The sequence below is a fragment of the Mangifera indica genome, chromosome 6, assembly GCF_011075055.1.
Source record: "Mangifera indica cultivar Alphonso chromosome 6, CATAS_Mindica_2.1, whole genome shotgun sequence".
Lineage (NCBI taxonomy): Eukaryota > Viridiplantae > Streptophyta > Magnoliopsida > Sapindales > Anacardiaceae > Mangifera > Mangifera indica.
Genome location: NC_058142.1, coordinates 18,133,290 through 18,154,739, shown reverse-complemented (window position 1 = coordinate 18,154,739; position 21,450 = coordinate 18,133,290). Strand labels below are relative to the sequence as shown.

The 21,450-nt window shown below is 32.5% G+C and overlaps 2 protein-coding genes and 1 pseudogene across 3 annotated transcripts in view; 1 reads left to right on the top strand and 2 right to left on the bottom strand.

Annotated features, from left to right (window-relative positions):
- The window catches only part of LOC123218540, a 76,141-nt gene that overhangs the window by 12,463 nt on the left and 42,228 nt on the right, over positions 1-21,450 (bottom strand). The gene's annotated exons all lie outside the window — the stretch shown is intronic.
- Positions 672-3,649, top strand: LOC123218545 (annotated as a pseudogene).
- The window catches only part of LOC123218538, a 28,463-nt gene continuing 14,600 nt past the window's right edge, over positions 7,588-21,450 (bottom strand). Inside the window, exons 5-9 of one of the 2 annotated variants that reach the window (XM_044640017.1) lie at positions 10,025-10,630; positions 9,499-9,939; positions 8,882-9,376; positions 7,989-8,582; positions 7,588-7,867 (exon numbers count right to left, since the gene is read on the bottom strand). In XM_044640017.1, the coding sequence (XP_044495952.1) occupies positions 7,841-7,867; positions 7,989-8,582; positions 8,882-9,376; positions 9,499-9,939; positions 10,025-10,630 (2,163 nt within the window). In that variant the 3' untranslated portion in view covers positions 7,588-7,840. The remainder of the gene's footprint in view (positions 7,868-7,988; positions 8,583-8,881; positions 9,377-9,498; positions 9,940-10,024; positions 10,631-21,450) is intronic. The other variant, XM_044640016.1, reaches the window with a different exon arrangement.

Sequence of the window (21,450 nt, the reverse complement as noted above, 5' to 3'; positions counted from 1 at the left end):
CATAATGGATTATTAAGTCATGCAAACAGACATAAGTATATGGGTGATAGATGTTCACCTTTGTATTTTGGTAAAATTGAATGAAGAATGAAAAATATGATAACGTGCTTTCTTTTATAGACGCGCCATTAAAAAGTATTGCTGGAATCAGTGATACATGTAGACTCTGTGTTTTCCCTCATCTTAGAAATAATTGTCTCTTTGGTAATTAACTAAACTTAGAAAAAAAAAATTTAATTGTGTTAACAAGAAAAATATGCATTTCTATTATTGGAATTTCAAATCCTCAAGGACACGCTAATATTTTTGTAGAATTTATACTGATGCTATTCAAGAAAATAGTTTCTCTAAGCAAAACAATGAAAAAGCTATTGAAATAATAAAACAGGAAGATATGAAAGGAATTCAAGTACAAAATAATTTGAAAATATTATAAATATCCTATAAAAATTTTAGAATTTCTCATATATATATATTTTAATCACTTTATTAATATATTAATTTACCAAAAATATATATTATTTTATATTATATATATATATATATTAATTTAATATATCTTAATATATATATATATATATTTTATTTATTGTGTAATATCATAGGACAATGTGTCATAATTATAGGCCGATTACTATGATTTGGATTAAATAGGAGTAAGTACCCACTGAGGCCAGCACCGGCACCTTAGTGTCCGATTTATCTTACTTTTGTAGCCAGACGATGAGCGAAAAAGGATCAAATGTCCTACACTCAACCTCTCACTTCCCTGTCCTTACAGCCACACACTTCCCTCCAAACCCATCGCCCACCCGCCACCGCCACCGCCACCGCCACCACCACCACCACCACCACCACTTCCCATTGAAGCTGCAACGCGTCATGGGTCGAGTCTCTCCGCTCCAACCAATTCCATGAACCATTTTCACCTACATCGAAATGACCCGTTCGGATGCCAACCCGATAACTTTGCTTTCCCTTCAGTTTTGAAGACCGTGACGGGTCTTCAGGATTTTAATTTGGGGAAACAGATCTATGCTCATGTTTTCAAATACCGGTACGGTTCATCTTTGGTGACCGTAGCCAATTCTCTTGTGAATATGTATCTATAAGAGAGTAGTGTTTTGTGGGCAGTGTATAAGGTGTTTGATAAAATTAGTGAGAGAGACCAAGTGTCTTGGAATTCAATGATTAATGCATTGTGTCGTTTTGACGAATGGGAGCTGGTGTTAGAAGCGTTTAGGTTGATGTTGGGTGATGATGTAGAGCCTAGTTCTTTTGCGTTGGTGAGCATGGCACTTGCGTGTTCAAATTTGCCAAAGCGCCAGGGTTTGAGGCTGGGGAAGGAAGTACATGGGTATAGTCTAAGAGTGGGTAACTGGAAAACATTTACCATTGTTGCTCTGATGGCGATGTATGCAAAGTTCGGTAGAGTTAATGATGCAAAATTTTTGTTTGAGTCATTCAAAGATCGTGATTGGTTTCGTGGAATACAATTATAAGCTCATTGCCTCAAAACGATGGGTTTGTAGAAGTATTGTGGTTTTTGAGTGTTGTGGTACGTGGGATTAAACCTGATGGAGTCACAATTGCAAGTGTGCTTTCTGCTTACTCACACTTGGAGATGCCAGATGCTGGTAGGGAAATTCATGCTTATGCATTAAGAAATGATATCTTAAGGGGTAACTCTTTTGTTGGTAGTGCTTTAGTTGATATGTATTGTAATTGTGAAGAGATTGATAGTGATCAGTGAGTTTTTTATGGTATTTTGGATAGAAAAAGTGCACTTTGGAATGCTATGATTACTGGTTACGCACAAAATGAGTATGATGAGGAAGCATTGAAACTATTCATTGAGATGGAAGAGGTTGCTTGGCTTCGTCCAAATGCCACCACAATGGCAAGTGTTGTGCCTGCTTGTGTGCATAGTGAAGCATTTCCCTGCAAAGAAGGAATCCATGGATATGTAGTAAAGCGGGGTTTAGAGAGAAACCAATATGTGCAAAATGCTCTTATGGATATGTACTCTAGATGGGGGAAGATAGAGATTTCAGAAACTATTTTTGACAGCAGGGAGGCTAGAGATGGAGTCTCTTGGAACACAATGAACACTGGTTACACTATTTTCGGACATCATAGTGAGGCACTTCTTCTGTTGTGTGAGATGCAAAGAATGGAAGAAAAAATGAGTGAGAATGATGAGGAAAATAAGGATCAGACATCAATTTCATTGAAGCCAAATGCAATTCAATAACCTCATGACAGTTCTACTTGGTTATGGTGCTCTGTCAGCTTTAGCAAATGGTAAAGAAATCCATGCTTATGCCACAAGAAATATGTTGGTAACTGATGTTGCTGTGGGACTTGCATTAGTTGACATGTACTCCAAATGTGGCTATTTGAACTTATCTATAAGAGTTTTTGACCTGATGCCCTTTAGAAATGTGATCACCTGGAATGTTGTTATCATGGCTTATGGGAGGCATGGTAAAGGAGAGGAAGCCTCAGAATTGTTCAGGAAGATAGTGATGGAAGGAGCTAAGGTCAGGGACGTAAAGCCTAATGAAGTTACTTTTATTGCTGTATTTGTAGCATGTAGTCATGCAGGGATGGCAGATGAAGGAATAAACTTGTTCTACAGAATGAAATAAGACCATGGGATGGAAACTACGCCAGATCACTATGCTTGTGTTGTTGACTCGCTTGGTTGGGCAGGTCAAGTGGAGTAAGCATATCAACTCATAAACACAATGCCTGCAGAGTTTGACAAAACAGGTGCATGGAGTAGCTTGCTTGGTGCTTGTCGGATTCACCAGAATGTTAAAATTGGGGAAACTGCAGCTCATAATCTCTTGATGTTAAAACCTGACCTGGCAAGCCACTATGTTCTCCTCTCCAACATCTATTCATCTGCTGGACTCTGGGACAGGGCAATGGATGTCCGGAAGAAGATGAGAGAAATGGGAGTCAGAAAAGAGTCGGGTTGCAGTTGGATTGAGTTTGGGGATGAGATTCACAAGTTTATAGCTGGGGATGGATCGCATGAACAAAGTGAGTGGCTCCGTGGATTCCTCGAAATCCTTTCCAAAAGAATAAGGATGGTTATGTGCCTGATACTTCTTGTGTTCTTCACAATGTTGATGAGGAGGAGAAAGAAACTTTACTCTGTGGACACACTGAGAAATTAGCCATAGCTTTTGGGATACTCAATACCCCTCCTGGAACCACCATTGGAGTTGCCAAGAACCTCAGAGTTTGCAATAACTGCCATCTTGCTAGTAAATTTATCTCGAAGATTGAGGATAGAAAAATCAACCTGAGAGATGTGAAGAAGTTCCATCATTTTAGAAATGGAACTTGTTCCTGTGGAGATTACTGGTGAAAAGCTTGATTGTTTATTCTTGCAAGAAAATTTTTCTTGTGACCCCTAGAGTATTCACGATTTTTTTAATTTTTCTTTGTATCTTTTAATCCTACATTGATATCAAAAACAGATAAGAAATTTTTAGATGATCACCAATGTTGCCATTTTTTAGAGAAATGTTGTATATTTCTAGTTTGGTCAAGTAAATCTCCTTGTATGGTTCTAGGAAAACCTTTTCATATATGTATTTTTATCATGATAGTCGAACCGTATGTTAAAAATTTAATTTTCTATCTACTGTGTATTTTATCATATCATATGATATGCATTTTAAAAAATAATATAATATAATATTTATAAAATAATAAAAAAATTGCAACTAATATGTTATAATTTTAAAAATGTTACAAAGAACTCTAAAACTTTAAAATTTTTTATTTACACCTCTATTATATCATCATTTTTTTTAAAAAAGTATATTGTTTTGTGTTGATAATATGTATTGTATCTTATGATATGTATTGTATTATATAATACATTTATTGTATCATATTACTTTGATACATTTTATGATGTGTATCGTTTCTCACTCGTATCGCATTGTAGGATACATATCTATATTGTAGGATACTGATAAATTTGATTTTGACAATGCTAACAATGTTTTCACTTAAATTAAATAGTAATGTTATGTACAATCAGTTTTAACTTTTAAGTATTCAATTGAATACTCAAATTATATGGATTGATATTATTTTATCTTTAATTCAAAATCACATAATTATATGATAACATATCTTTGACAAATTGGGTACTCAAAATTAGATACAAATAATTTTATTGGAAATTAAAATATGTTATTTAATCAAATAATCTAATATGCAAAGATTGCCAGTGAATTTTTAATTTGTAATGAGTTAGTAAATATCACCAAACTGTCCCATTATTTACTTTAACATTTAGAGTGTATATGATTCGGTTCAAATTGTAAAATCGGATCAAACTGTTTTAAAATTACAATTTAGTTTGATTTGATTTGTGAACTAATTTGGTTTAGGTTTATAGATTTTTAAAAATTAATTTTTAATTTAAGTTGCAGTTTGAATGATTTTTAAACCAAAATAAACTATAAATCCTATTTTTTAATATACATATATATAATTATATTTGATAAAATCTTTTAATAAGTAATATACATATATAACTTGTTTTTTATATTTATTTTATTATTATTTTACATATATATTGTATATATATTTTATATTTATTTTAAAAAACAATAATTTAATTATTTTTATTAAATAGTATATATATTTAAAAGTATATACTTAATATTTAAACATGGATTCATTTTTGTAGTTTGCAAACTAATCTGGTTGGAAGGACCTTAATTGTAATTTTCATTTTCAATTTTGATCTATGGTGTGCGCATTTTAAATTCATTAAAATTATGTGCACCATCAGTGTGATTTAATTTTTTTACTAATTATGAAAAGTTGTTATTTAATTAGATATTATTTTATGTCTAATTTAAAATTATTTAATTAATTATGATATATTATTATTAGTTTACAAATTATTATTTATTATAAATGTATATAGTTTTATTATTTTAAAATTACCGTTTTATTTTATGTAATTGCCATTGTTCATCAAGGAAAGATGAAACTGAGGATAATAGAGAATGCTAAAACCTTTAATTGTGAAACCTTAGTGTCCTACACTCAGCCTTTTTTGTTTTGCTTTATTTATGCCCCAATGTTGAAGCTAATATTTGTTTATCTTTTTTATTTAGGCCCTAGATTTGGTATTATCTCCATTAATACCCGTTAACTTTACAAAACCTAAAATCTCACCCATCAAACGATAAAATTGACGAAAATTGTTAGTGTGAAGGGTAATAAAGTAAATGCGCACTAAGTTAGATAACACTTTAAAAGAATAAAATATTCGTACTTATAAAAATAAAATAAAATATTTGTTTATTTGTCAAAAAGTTGCTACAAAGAATTTAATGAGGTAGCAGGTTTTCAGATTTTATTTTTAAGTTAACTCCTTCATTGTGACACGTGGAGCATTGGTCTATGTCCGCCGAAATTTTGGCGTGTTGGACGGATTGGATCAGCGATTTTATGGAAACGAGTTGGTGTGGCGAAACTTGTGTTGAACACATGTCTTGTAGACCCAAAAACAACTGCTTTTTTGAAAAATCGGCGGCCCAATACAAGTGGATAAAATGTAGTTCGTGTTAGGCGGTATTAGTGAGCAAAACATCTCAGATCGATGGTTGGGAATTTTTGGACAAAAATCAACAGCTGTTGGATCCATTTAAATGCTTTAGCCAATAAAATTGAGACACTTGGAGACTTTTTTGGTCAATTTACTTAGAATTTGGAAAATTGTGGACGAATAAAATTTTTTTTATTTGTTTGATAGCGAATGAGGAAACGCCACGTGTTCTAAAGTTTAAGCGAAAGCCAAAAGAACGAAACCAAGTCTTTTGGCTTTTCAATTTCCTTTCAATTGTCTTGTGAGACATGCTCTGAAAATTTTCAATTGTAAAGTTGTGGGACAATCACTAAACAGTTTATGGCGACCAAAGACAATGACAATAATAGTGGTTTCATCGTATCGGTTTTAGTAATGATGGCAATGAGGATTACACCAATTACAGTAGCAATAATAGTGTGAATTGCAGAAGCACAAATATTTACTTAGAAAAGTTATATATTTTTCTTGTTTTGGATGTACTATAAAATATTTTTCTTTTTCTTCTATGTAATAATCTTACTCTTCTGTGTAAAAATATAATCTTGTATTTCTTTGATGAGTTCGCACCAAATATAACAATTTGAATACTGATTTGGTCATTTTATGACAAAGGGTAAATTGGTAATTTCAGTTGAATGAGTTAATAGACACATGAATTAATAATTTAAATTGGAGGGTAATTGGTTTGAATGATTTTCAAACCAAAACAAACCGTAAATTGTATTTTTTAATATACAAATATATAATTATATTTGATAAACTTTTTCAATAAATAATTAAATATATAACATTTTTTATCTATATTTATTTTATCATTTTTTTTACATATATATTGTATATATATTTTATATGTTTATATTATATTTCATAAAACAATAATTTAATTATTTTTATTAAATAGTATATATTTAAAAGTAAATAGCAATAGGTTCCACTTAATATTTAACATGGATTCATTTTTGTAGTTTGCAAACTAATCTGGTTGGAAGGACCTTAATTGTAATTTTTATTTTCAATTTTGAACTATGGTTTATACATTTTAAATTGAGAAAAACTATACATATTATCAATGTAATTTAATATTTTTACTAATTATGAAATGTCGCTATCAATTAGATATTATACTATTTTTAATTTAAAATTATTTAATTATATTATGAAATATCAGTGTTAATATATAAATGGTTATTTATTGTGAGTGTATATAATTTTGTTATTTTAATTGCCATTGTTCATCAAGGAAAGATGAAACTAAGGATAATAGAGAATGCTAAAACCTTAATTGTGAAGCCTTTTTTATGCCCCAATGTTGAAGCTAATATTTGTTATATTTTTTATTTAATATAATAAGGAAAAAGACTGTGTGTTGACTAAGAGAAATTTTGACGGAGATTGATAAGAGTTGATGGTCGTACACCAAATCAATTGAGACCCTTGTCTTGCTCTCGCAACATCCTCCACCGTGCCCATGGTTCTGCCATTTGGTCTCAAGCTACATGCTTGTCGTAGTTTCCACGTTTCATTTCCTCCTGAAACTTTGAGCCTTCGCGGAAGATCACTGGGTATAGTGATGATTCAGCGGTGGCTGTGGCTGTAGCTGTGGCAGCTCAGAGGTGGAAGCAGTGGTGGATGATGATGGTTGTGTTGAGACAGGAAGAAGAGAGACGTTGTTTTTTCTTGCCCATATATTTGTGTTGGTTTCTTGGAGAGAAATCAGAAATTACAATGAGTCCGTTATTTCCGTTGGGTTTTCTTGCTGAAGAATATGAAAAGAAAATAAATGGGTAGGAGATGGATGAAGGGCAAAATAGAAAATCACAAACACGAGGAGAAACCACGACAACTAAATTGTAACAACCTTATCACATCACATGGATGGCTTTAGCCTGAAATGAAGATCATTAAATATCCTCATTAAACTTTAAAATCATTGTCGTTCCTGGGAAAAAGTATTCAATAAAGCATACACACTGAAGTTAACAAACTGCATATCGTCTCTTGTTTGCCCAAAATGTTTGGCAACTTGTAGAAATTGGCATACATAAAACAAATTCATCTACAACAACCGAACAAAAGTGTATACAGAGGGCATTCTACCTTCAACAAAATGTGAAGATAAAGTCAGTTGAGATGGTAGAAACAGAGTCCCTCTTCACCTGGAGGAAATGGAGCTCTGGTGTAGCACACATTATTAAAGGAATGACTTCAATCTTCTTTGGAGTACCGCACATTCTGTAATCATAAAGCATAGCTGATTTGATTAAGAAATTAAAAGAAAAAACATTTATTCAATCAATTTAATTCATCAAACAACAGAAATGCATGAGGTATTTTGGTGAGTCAATCATATTACCATATTTTTGAACAAATATTGTATGGTGGAATTAAGGTTGCCTTCCCAACATTCTTCTACTGCATCCTCTCCTCCATCTGTCAACTGTAGTCTTTGGAGACTTGGTGTGCTTAATACTCCATGACAAAAAGTCTCCATCTCCAAGCATTTTCTGACTATTACTTTTTCCAAGAATGGGAATTCAAGAGAATAATGCCCACCACAAAAGCTTTTAAGGCTGGGCAAACAGTGAAGTTCCAAACAATCCAATTTGCCGAAAACAATTGAATTCTCTACTACTTCATCTCCCAAATGTGTCATAATTTCCACCATCAATTTGCATTCCGATACATTCATTCTTTTAAGTCGATTCAGAGTTTTAGCTTTTGAGGGGGTCAGTAAATATCTCAACCCATCACACTTAGAAACTTGCAAAGTTCTTAAATTCTGGAGAGACAACATTGAGAAACAGGAATTTTCTAAACTGCCACATTCTGACACTTTCAGAGTCTTTAGATTTTGAAAAGCATTGCAAGGCTGAAAATTTCCTCTCCACAGATGCAATAGCCTGGGCATTTCACATAATTCTAGTTCTTCCAAGCTAGGGAATGCGTCCTGGGAAATCAGTCAATCACAAAAAGAGTGTTTAACCAAAAAAGAAAAGACCATTAATTTAGGTGGGTAGCAATATATATGGTGAGATCTGTGATATTTGGGTCTTACTATATCCATAATGATCATGATGATAATGTTGTCCAATAAGAAAAATTCCGTATTACTAATAATAATAATAATCTTTTAAGAAATAAGATAAAATAAGTTAAAGACAGAGTCAAAATTTTGCAAAATTAGTAGCATTGCCTTCTACCTATTAAATTGTAGACATGATTTAATTGAGTACTCGATGCTCATACCTTGTCAACAAAAAACAGTGTTTGTTGACTGTCTCCATTACTCCCTCGGATGCTCAATGATTCTGAAGCAATGATCTTCACGTTATTACATCCATGCACCTTCAACACCTCTAAATCTGGCCATTCTGAAATATGTTTCACCGGGCAGAAACTTTTGAGACTTGGTAGCATCTGTAGATTCAACCAGGTTAATTCAGAAAACACAAGCCTAGGGATTGTTTCCTCGTTGGTGACAATTTCCTCCACCATGACAGAGCTTTTCTCAAGTACTTCAAATATCTCTTCAACCGAATCACAATTTTGTACTTCCAAAAATTCTAGTTTTTGGTGAATCCCGAGCATGTTAGATGGAAAAACATTTACAAGTCTTTTACAAAATCTTACAGTCACTCTAATTAATTTTCCAAATGAATCTAAAGAGACTTGATTGTCCCATAATTTTACCAACTGATCAGTATAAGTGATTCCCAATATCTCCAAACTAGGGAGTCTTACCTGAAGATTTCAAAATACAATTACAAGTACAATATAACAAGCCATTATTAGTATCATAAAAAATTATAAATCAGATGTGAAGGATGAGAAATGCTTGAAAAGAAAATAAAGGGACGGATCACCTTCTTATCAAAAAGAGATAGTATGTGGGTAGAGTCCTCCTTTGCGTTCATTCTTTCAGGTTCTTTGCTTGATGATGCCATATCACCACATATAAAACTGGAGATGAATGTTTGAATACCACGACAATTGTCAATCCAAAGTTTGAATAAGGAGGACATTTGTACAAAACTTGTAGTGGAATTGCAGAATGTTGTGAGTTTTGGAAGATCTCTAAGCTTCAGCTGACATAATTTAGGAAACAGCATCGTTCTTGTTCTCCCATCATCTTCATCAATTACTCTTTCCATGAACATACAATTAGATATCTCAAGCTCCTTCAGTTTGAAAAAACTTTTCAACATAGAAGATGGGAATAAATATTTCAAATGATCAAAGCCACCGATGCGCAAGATTGTTAAATTCTGGAAGCAAGAAGATGATCCCAAGGTGGGAATTTCAACCTGCATGCACATAAAATGTCTGCATTATTGAACAACATTCTAATAAAATTAACTTATCTTGTAATAAGAACTGAAACAAGCTCACCTTTTTGGTGAAACATGCAGCAAGATGAATATTGAACTCCTTCATTTGGACCTTTTGACAGTCCTTAATGACAATAGTCTCCAAGGGAGGACATTCCAAAATATTTCTTCCAGAATAGAAGCTTGTCAAGCTAGGCAATGACTCGAGCATAACAGAGTTTAATTGAGGAATTATAATTTTATCACTCACTCCATCCTTTTTCTCCTCCTTTTTGATGATTTCTTCAACTAATGCACAGTTTTTCACCTCTATCTCTTGGAGTTGAACAAGACCTAACAGTATAGCTGGAGTAAATATGCATCTCAAGCTGTTGCAATTGTCAATTTTCAATGATTTCAATTTCTCTATGCCTGAAATTTCTTGATGATTTTCCTCCAAATCAAACACTTGTTCTAGTGACTCACAACTTTTTACTTCCAACAATTCCAAATTTTTGAAGCAGCATAACACATTGGATGAAATACCAATTGATATATCCAAAAATTTATCGACCACCAGAGACTTTAAATTCCCGAAAAAGTTGATTGGCACCTGACCATTCCATATTTTTTCTTTCATATCGGGAAATTCAGAGAGTGTCAAATGTTCAAAGTTACGATAGCCAACCTATGAAACAAAAAATATTAAATTATAATGACTCTTACAGAGCATATTGAAAAAAACCAAAATCTGAATTAAAACACAAAATAATTGTTCAAAAACTAACTTAGCAAAAATTTTGAAAAAGCATTTTCCTTGTTTTTTAAACTTGCTTAGCATGCAATTGATTTGTGTATGTCATTAGTCAAATGAGATTCATGGAATTAACAAACTGAAATGCGAGTTTGACAACCTTTCATCCTAGTCTATAGAAGATAATGCTTGTGTAGTCATGATTTTCGTAACTTTGCATTAATCTATACGGTAAAATGGAAATTATAATGATTAAAAATAAACATATTTATTATTAGTAATATTTAAATTATATATAAACAAAAATACTGTAAATGGATAAAAAAAAAAAATTTTGTGAAAGAGTAAGTACCATCCTTGTAAATATTTGCTGGATGGTAGAATTGAGATCGTCCTCCCAAAAAAATTCTTGATCATTATATACTTCTGTCAATTGTATTTTCTTTAGCAATGGTGTGCTTAACGCTCCTTGAGAAAAAATATTCAATTTTGGGCATTGACTTACAACAACTTGCTCTAGACAAGGGAATTTGAAGGAATAATTGGTTGAACAGAAGGAAGTGAGGCTTGACAAACCGGAAAGCTCCAAAGTTTTTAATTGGCAAAAAACAATCTCTTCTTCTTGGTCTCCCTCACCTGCCACTACTCCTGTCAGTAACTTACACTCTCTTATAACCAATGTTGTGATATTTACAAGAGTTTTGGATGCTTCACATGTTAGTGCCTTGTCTAATCCATTGCACCAGCATACAGATAAATTTTTAAGATTTTTGAAAGATGTTGAAGATGGCATTAAAATTGTCAAACAATCACATCCATGTACAAATAACTCTTGAAGATTATGAAGAAATGAGTCCCCTCGAAAATCTTGTTTCCATATATGTCCTTGCTTGTAAGGGAAAAGCTCTTTTGAACTATTACCAAAAATACCTAGTGATTCCAAACAATTTAATTTTTGAAGGAAATTGACCAGAGAAGAACCTGGTTCATCATCAAAGTTACTCAACCAAAGATGTCTAAGCTTGCCAAGCCTCTCAGCTAGATTACTGTGAAGGAATGCCAATCCGAAGTCATCATGAGCGTTTAAAACCAAATCTTCCAAATTAGGTATGACCTAAAAATCATGAAAAGTAAATAAATAGGTATAAGCATTCGGTCATCAACAAGTGCACAGCAACACACAAATAAGTAACTAGAAATTTTATGTACAAACGGTACAAATGTTACAAGTTATATACATCTAATTATAAGGAAAAACATATCTAACCAGATTTTTAATCTGGAAATAATGTAAATAATATTGTTGTAAATAGAAAAATACAAGCCAAAAGTCTTATCCACTTTTATGAGTCAGTTATTAATACAAGAAAAAAGAAATTGGTTTATAATGTGGGCAACTCAAATCACTCACAAACTTACTTTCTTCAGCTGATTACTTTTTATATATATACATTTAAAATTTATAAATTAAATAAGAATACACTTGAAACAAGAATTACATAAATGAACAAAAATTTTAATCACCAAAATAAATAATATCTTGCAACTGAAACATTTAATTAATCTATCAACTAGATAGACTCAAAGAGAAAAAAAAAATAATATTATCATACCGAAGGGAGAGTATTCGTCGGTTTGTTTTAATTGGAATAGAAACATTAATGTTCACTTACTTCCATCATTTAATTTAAATCTTAATTTTGAGTTGGAGTATTGTATTGTTTGGCCCAATTGACATCCCACTTCAATATTGAAGGAACTCTTCAATATTGAAGAGTTCCTTCACCTCATGTGCTTGTCTTTTGGGTTGCACGGTTATCATACTAAATTAGTGCGATAGTAAATCAATTTGGATAACATAAAGATGTTGTAAGCATGAATATGGATAAAAGCAAAGTAATACCTTTTCCAAATAAAAAATAGCAGGTTGCTTCTCCTCGTCTCTTTCTTGGAAGCTAGAAAATTCAAAATCATGAACTTTTATCTTTTTGCAATCAAACACACTTAAACTGCTCAGCATCGGCCACTCTATTGTATGCAACCGCGGGTAGAAATATTTGAGCTCCTTTAAATAGGCAAGGTAGATAGATTTTAATTTTGGAAACAAAAATGTAGGGGCTCCCATAACTTCCTCCTCAGAAACAATTTTCTCCAACTCACAACAACTTATTTCTAGATGTTCAAGTTGCATGAGACTAGTAGCGGTAGAAACTGGAAAGAGACTTTTCATACTCCAACAACTCATAACAGTCAATCTCTTTAGATTGCGAAAGCTCAGATTTCCTTGAGTATTAGATGCAACAATAGTCAATAACTTTTCACAGGATTCGACTCTCACTACTTTTAGTTTGCAAAAGGATTCCCCATGGAGTTTTTGGTTGTGCCATATCAGCTGCAAGTTATCCAAGTGTGAAAGCTCCATCTCCTCCAAGCTCGGAAAAGCAACCTGCAGCAAACAATTCATCATGTTAATATTTTGTGTACAAAAGACCAACAAGCTCACAACAAGGAAGCTGTAAAAATATCATGTCAAGTTGATATGTTCTCAAAACCCATAAAACATTTTGAAGGCATTCAACAACATTAACTTTTAGTAGAAAGAATAAAATAAATTACCTTTTCGTCAAAGAGAGGGTTTATATTCATAAAGTAGTTTTCCAAATTCACTTCTCCTTCTTCTTCTTCTCTCACAGTGTTTGGACAAGAAGATTGGCCGACGAATGTCTTCAAATTTGAGCATCTCCCAATGTGAAGTTCTTTTAAGGAGGTGAATTCAATTAAATTCTCCGTGCCAAAACTTGTGAGTTTTGGCAGAAGTTCAAGTTTCATATACAACATTTTAGAGAAACTCATATAAATTATTTCTTCTTCCCCTTGTACTCCTTTTGAGTCGACTATTACTTCCATTGACTTACAATTGCTTATCACCAACTTTTGGAGTTCATTAAGACTTTTGACCATAGTAGGTGAAAACAAATAATTCAAGCCATGACACTCCTCAATGCTTAAACTTTTTAAGCACTGACTATAAGAAAATATTGATAGAGGTCGATCAAGCCATGTATTCTCAAAATTAATTGAACACAGTTTCAAATTCTCCAATCTTGGAAAGACAACCTGTAGAAAAAAACATTGCCCTCAAACATAACTTAAGAACTAAAAAGAATACTCCTTTTTACATCAAAAGAAAATGAAAAATGAAAAATACAAAACATATCACCATGTTGGAATCGATCTTAATGAATTTGGGTAGGCGTTGTAGTGTTAATGAACACAATTGATTGAACTCCATCTTATTATTCGTTTCAATTCCATCACCATGGTCATCACTTTCTTCACCAAAAAGCCCTTTTAGGTTCTTACAATCTGTCACTTCAATTTCTTGCAACTGTAAAAGGTTTTTTGCCATGAAAGATGCAAAGAGATACTCCAATCTATCACACTTCTCTATTTTTATGATCCTTAATTTGCTAAAGGACCTTGCATTGAGTTGACCATGACATATCTTCTCTAGTTTAATCAAATTAGAAAGGGTCAAGGACTCCAACTTGGGAAAGGCTACCTTCCAAGCAACTGAGTTAATGATATACAAAATATCAAGACTGTCCTTTACATGAAAATGCTTTAAATGTGGAAAACCATCCACATTGAGTTCATAAACAACACATCTAACTCCATTCATTTCCTCAAGAAAGAGATCTTCAGTCATCTCCAACAAACTTTTAATTCCTTGCCCCAAATAAACATTATCACTTATCTTTAGTTTGAATGTTCTTGAAGTTGAACTGTAATATTTACCAGACCACTTCCATTTATCTCCAATAAATAAATGATAACTTTTCAATTTCTTGAAGAAAAAGTCTTGTGGCATACCTCGAGCATCTTGAACATGAAGATGTAAAGCTGTTAGGTTCGACAATTGCTTTAACTCTTCAAGGCTAGCATTTCTTCGTCTTTGATTATCCACTCCTTCAACTTCCCATTGAACGAAGCAGTTGCCCATATATAATTCTTCTAATTGAGACAAGCAGGAGATGACTTGTGGTGCAACGTATTTAAGGTTTATACAATTACTTAAATCTAATATCTTCAACTGAGTCAATTGTCCAATTTCAGCAGGCAACTGTTCAATGTCAGACCTCAAGAAGCTAAGGATTTCTAGTTTACTTAGCTCTCCTAAAATTCTTAAATCCTCCAACAAGCAGGCATGCAAACAAAGTGTTTTAAGGTTTTTCAGGCAAGAAATGGATGAAGGTAATGAAAAGAAAAGAAATCCGGTAAGATCTAAAACTCTGAGTTCTTTCATTTCTTCGAAAAAAGCATCTGAGATTTGTAGTGATCTATTATTTATAAATAGGAAGAACAACTCCAGTTTCGGAAACTCTAACCGTTGAGGAAGCTTATCATAAATATCTCTATAGGGAAGAGAAATAGCAGTTGAATGTTTTGGTAATTTCTCCCCCAACACCTCTTTCAAGCAGATGACATTTTGAATATTAAACATGAATTTTTTTGTCGAAGCAATCGACACAACAACATCATGAATAATATCATGCATTTTAACTGCACGGTCATTGTCACCGTCCAACAACAAGCAAGAAGCTTTGAGATAATCTATCAAACTGTGCAATCTATTCCTTCCTTCTTCAAATGTATGTACATCTCCAAACAAATTCAAACCCATACTATATTTTAATAGGTCATCAGTGGACATGCTACTACCAGCATCTGTTAGAGCACAAAGAAGAAATAGTGATTTAGCTTCCTCAATTTTCAGAAAATTGTAACTCAGCTCTATAGTAGAGTACACACTTTCTTCCATATCTGGAATATGTCTTGGAGTAGACCTTTTAAGTCGAACCAAGGCATCCTTCCAAAAGGGAAGACTCTCATTTTTCAATGTATTTGCAATTGTTGCGATTGCAACCGGTAAACCTGCACATTTTGTAACAAACTCATCTGCTAGAGGATGAAAATCAGAGCTTTCTGCAGAATCACCCACAATCTTCCGAAACAAATTCCATGCGTCATCTTTAGATATAGGACGAACAAAGATATTCTTCTGAGTCTTCATATCTTTGCTTAATAAATCCCGATATCTAGAAGTTAACAATATTGTGCATGGCTTGATCTCATCATCTTTTCTTTCTTTATGAGCATCCCCAAAAAGATCATCTTTTCTTCCTTTCTCAGAATCCCCAAAAGGAATTCCAATTGCATCCAAATCAAGTTTTGTCCAAATATTATCCAGTATTATAAGTAAACTCTTCTCCTTCTTTATCCTGGAACGTAGTTGACTAGCTCTCTGATATTCACTCTCCTGACAAAATTCCAAGCCTAAATCGGAAGCAAGTTTTTCTTGAATTTTTTTGCAGTCTGGGGTTTGTGTTACCTGAGCAATGGCCACCTCATGAAATATCCTGTCTTCCTTCACCTCCCAAGCTACTTTGTTGACCAGTGTAGTTTTGCCCACACCTCCCATCCCATGCACCCCGACCATGTTAAAATTAGCATCCTTCAATGTGTCCAAAATTTCTTGCAAAACTTGCTCTCTGGAATCAAAGGCCTCGTAGCCTCTGACATACATGGATTCTGTCCTCTGTAGAGCAGGACGGTAAGAAACACTACTGAAGTTGCCTTTCCCTAACAGATCGGCCCCAGTCACTGTAGCTTTCACTGCTTCCTTTCCAAGCTTGTAACGTTGAATCAGATTAGGACATGACTTCAATTTTAAACAGCCGCCCTTGTTTGCTTTATCTCCATCCTCAATGATGGCTTTTGCTTCCCTTTCAGTGAAATCATCTGCAGCATGCAGCCAATTCTTAACATCGTTATGAATCTCTTCCCCCTGTCTTTCAGCGGACTCTACAGATTTCTCCACTCTTTCTTTTTTCATTCTGAGCTCCTGAACTTGATTCTTGAGGTTGTTGATGTAGCTCTGTGACTTGAACACATATGATATCTGCTGTTTAAACAAATCATATGCCGACTCTGTAGCTTTTGATGCAAGTTCCGCGGCAGTACTCGTTACTATTTCCTCAGCCATTGCCGATAAATACTTGTACAGACACACACACTCTCTCTGTTTTTTTTTTTTTTTTTAAAGTAAAGCTTCAATTAAAGGGTACTTAGGAGGCAAGGGAAATGAAAGCAAAAGAATTGGAGTTGGACAATATTATATAACAAAAAATTCAGTAAATGTTTGAGAGAAAAGCTTAATAAACAAAATCTAGCTTTACACTGAGAATAAAGGCATGGCTTATTAATAATGAAAACAAAGAGAGAAAGACACACAACAAACAACTATCAAAGTTAAAGTTTTTAAGAGCAAACCCTTAATGAACGTAGTCTAGCTTGTAGCAAACAGATAGCAACGAGCAATAATACTAAGAGAGGTTGAGAGAAATGCTAAATTTTTTCTTTTCTAAGGAATTTATTGATACTGAGTATAAAATGATAGAGAATTGAGGGTTAAAACAGGGGAAAGGAAAATTATAGAAAAGTAGTTTGAAGCAATAGAGACAATTAAAACAAAGTAATTATAAGGGAAGGTTTAGAACAAGTACAACTTGATGGCTTGATCTGTTTGCATGTTTCTCTCAAAAGCAGAGGTAAGTTTTCAAGCACCACCAAATGTTTACTTTACTGGTTTGAAGGTAAGAAGCATCAATGATTCAATGAGTGTCGGATGGCAGATGAAGAAACTGAAAAGATAGAAGAGTCAACGCCCAAGTGATCCTGTAATTACTGTCTTTCAAAACTCAGTGATTAACAATTTCACACTTAAACTTTGGCTTAAAAACACTTTTCACCCACAGAATGTATAAATTACACTTCACCATTCAAGGACAAAACCTAACTCTTTTAATGGAAAATGACATTGGTACAATATCAAAAAGTTAAATTAACATACTAATGATAGCAGTTTAAATTTTGAAAAATTATCATTTGAAAAATTATCATAATACTCTCAAAACTTTCACTAGTGAATTGGTTGTATTCTGCCTAAAAGCAAACGTTAGCGCCGGCTAATTTTATTTTTCATCCATTCTCTTTTTCACTATTCTCTCTAAAATTGTTACATTATGATCCTTAAGACTTTCTAAGATTCAAAACCCTTAATCTAGTATCCAAATCAGATCCATCTTTGATAATCCTCTACCTCTTGAGTTTAAAACAACTCCACATATGTGCATAACCCATAAGTTCTCTGTTGAGTTGATAGTATTCGAATTCTAATCGAATTTGAACACAGATCAACACTAACCTTTAATAATATATCATGACCACTCAGCCAATAGAGTGTCAGTGAACAACTTTAAAGTCTTGTCAACTTCATAATTACATGTAATACGATCTTTTTGTCAATAAATATCTTTGGAGACTAAGACACAAATGTATAATTATCTAAGTAAATCCTTAATATGAACTAATATTCATTAATAATCGATCTCAACAAGTGATTTTAGACCAAGCTTGGATAAGAAAATGTTAATTGCTACTACTAACACTAGACCTGGCCACGAGCCGGTTTGACCTGTGAACTGGACCAAAACCAACCCGGATAAAACCAAAAGAACCGAAACCAAATTTTGACGATTCTGTTCCGGTTTATATAATTTGAAATCGTAAACCGTCGGTTCACATCCGGTTTATGAACCGGTAATTTTATTTTATTTTTTTAAATTAAAAAAAAAGAACCAACGGTTCCCTGCATGCAGGGAACCATTCGTTCCCTACAAATATGCAGGGGATCGAGTTCCCTGCAAAAGATTTAAATTTTTTGTAAATTTTGTTTCACCCCCTCTTTTTTAAAAATTTTTTATAAAAATTTTTCCTATATATATTCATTCAATCTCTCAACTCTTCCACAGTAAATCCTTTAAACTCTCTCATTTACTCTCATTCTCATTCTTTCAATTTTTAATACTCTCTCAATCTTTTAATCAAATTTTCTCAGATTTAATTAAATTCTTTTTTATTTTTTATTAATTTCTATTTCTATTTTTATTATACAATTCATTATTAATTATAGAATTTATTCCTATAATTAATTTTATTTATTTATTTTATTATCTTTCATAATTAATTATAAACCTCAAGAAAATACGTAGGAAGCTTAATTGAAAAATTAAGTCCAAGCGTTTCTTTTAATTTTCAATTATTATAATTAATAATTTAAAAATTAAATTAAGATCATATATTAGAATTGACGGTTTAATGTCGGTTTTGAATCGGGATTATGAATCGAAACCATCGGTTCCAAATCGGGGTCATGAACTGGAACTGTCGGTTCCGAATCAATTACAAACCATCCTATTACGGTTTCGATTCAGGGTTCTTATTTTTTTGAACCGTGAACCGGCGGTTTCAAACCAAAACTATCGATTCATGAACTGTGGCCAGGACTAACTAACACTACTAAAAAAATAATATTTCCATTTAACAAGTTTAAAACACCAATATGAAGAAAAAAATGGCCGAGTTTTTCTCATGGTTGACAGCTAATATCTACCTAACGCAGGAATTATTCCTAAAAATGGACTATCTATATAATTAAGAATGACAAATACACATGAAATGGTGGTGTTCCAATAGAACAAACTCAAATTATAAATATACGAAACCATCCAACAACAAAATACAAACATCCATCTCTGATTCTTCTGGCCGCCTACCTGCCTCTCGTCAAATGATAAATACATCATATCTCCAGTCAACCAGTCTTTCCAATATAATTACTATATTGATAAATACATCAACTACTGCTAACAACACTGAAAAAACAATCATATCTACAGTCAACAATTTTGAAACATTCTTCAAAGCTAAATAATGCAGGATTAATTAATACAGTTTGATAGATAAAAATGGACTACTATTATGAATATATAATTAAAAATGCCCACTACGTAGGCACGATAGTGGGTTATGTCGGTTCCAAGATTTACACAGTCATGGATCTTTGTGCAAGATGCTCCAATGACTTCAGTCAAAGGATCATATGTATCCGTGAGCTAAAAGATTTATTCCATACATACTATAACAACAACCCTATGAAAATCTTCAATCGTATCACAATCAGTTATATGATTATTTAATGTGTATATATGGTTTCACAATCAGTTATATGATTCTCTCGTCATAATTCTACCATTCCAAGGATTTATTATTTTTACGAATATATTGTTGAATCACAAATATTAACAAATGATAAAACCTTTTTAATAATAATAATAATAAAACAAATATTCAATTGTAAATACACAAATCAGATTGGCTTTAAGGCATAACCCTAACATGATGTTGCTTGAGCTGCTTTTCTGGCTATATCACGACTTAAGCTGCATCGCTTGGGTCATGATTTAACTAAATTGAGGTTTTTCATGACTGAAACATTCCTTCCCATGGTCTTTTATGACTTTCACCAAAGTTTGCAAGTTTTGTATTGTTGGTTTAATGGGTTGGGATGGCAAGTAAAAATGGTTCGGCAATATGACAAGATGAGAAGGTGGTTTTGTTCGTGTAGGTTTGCTTTGGTGCCATTTTGATTTGATTTGATTTTTTTTTTTTTAAGTGATTTTGATTTTCATATTTGGTTTTGGTTTAGTGACACCTAGGTTGTCATCTGGGTCACAACTTCTAACCAATTTTGTTTTTGTCAAAGTTTTAGGAAATTAAATGACTATTATGCATTTTTATTATTAAAATTAATAATAAAACTATATATACTTATTTTAAATATATATATATATATATATTCGACATGTATCATTAGATAATTAAATAATTTTAAAATAAAGATTAAATAACTATTAATTATATAATAATATATATAAGTATATCTTTATATATGTATTTAAAATAAATATGTATAATATTAATTTAAATTTAATAGAGAAAGATTTTGAGTAAAAAATATGATTTTAGGCCAATCTTGGATGAGCTTTTCCATTTAACAACTTTCAAACATCAATATAAAGACAAAAATGGCGGAGTTTTTCTCATTGACAGCTACTCTCTACCTAATGCAGGATTAATTTATAAAAATGGACTATCACCAATGCATACATAATTAAGAATGACAAATACACATGAAATGGTGATCTTTCAATACAACAAACTCAGATTATAAATATATGAAACCATCCAACAACAAAATACAAACATCCGTCTCTGATTCTTCTGGCCGCCTACCTGACGAGGGCCCAAGTCTAATATAATCACCATCTTTCAACACATTGATAAATACATCAACTACAGCTAACACCACTCAAAAAAACAATCATATTTCCATTCAATAATTTCGAAACATCCAAATAATAACAGCTTTCCTCAAAGCTGCAAAATGCAGAATTAATTAATACAATTTGATTTATTAAAAAAATGCAGAATTAATTAGTACTGTAGTGGACCGAGCCGGCTTACGGCACAACTTGTGGGCTATTATAATACATCCCAAACTGGGCTCGGGCACATGCCCCATTACTTGTCTGCCACAGCACATTAAAAGGACAAATATAATTTAAATAAGGGAAAATGTTATGTCCCACCCAAGTTTTAGTTCAATTTGAATAATACATCCACAACAAATAAAAAAAGCAAACACCCACCAATCCTTAAACAATAGTTAAATTTTTTTGTTAAATATAAAGGTAAAACCGTTACTTAATAATAATATTAAAAAATACATAATTTTTTTCTCTTCAAGTTTTAAAAATTAATATTTAACTGCTATACCTAAACTTTGAAAA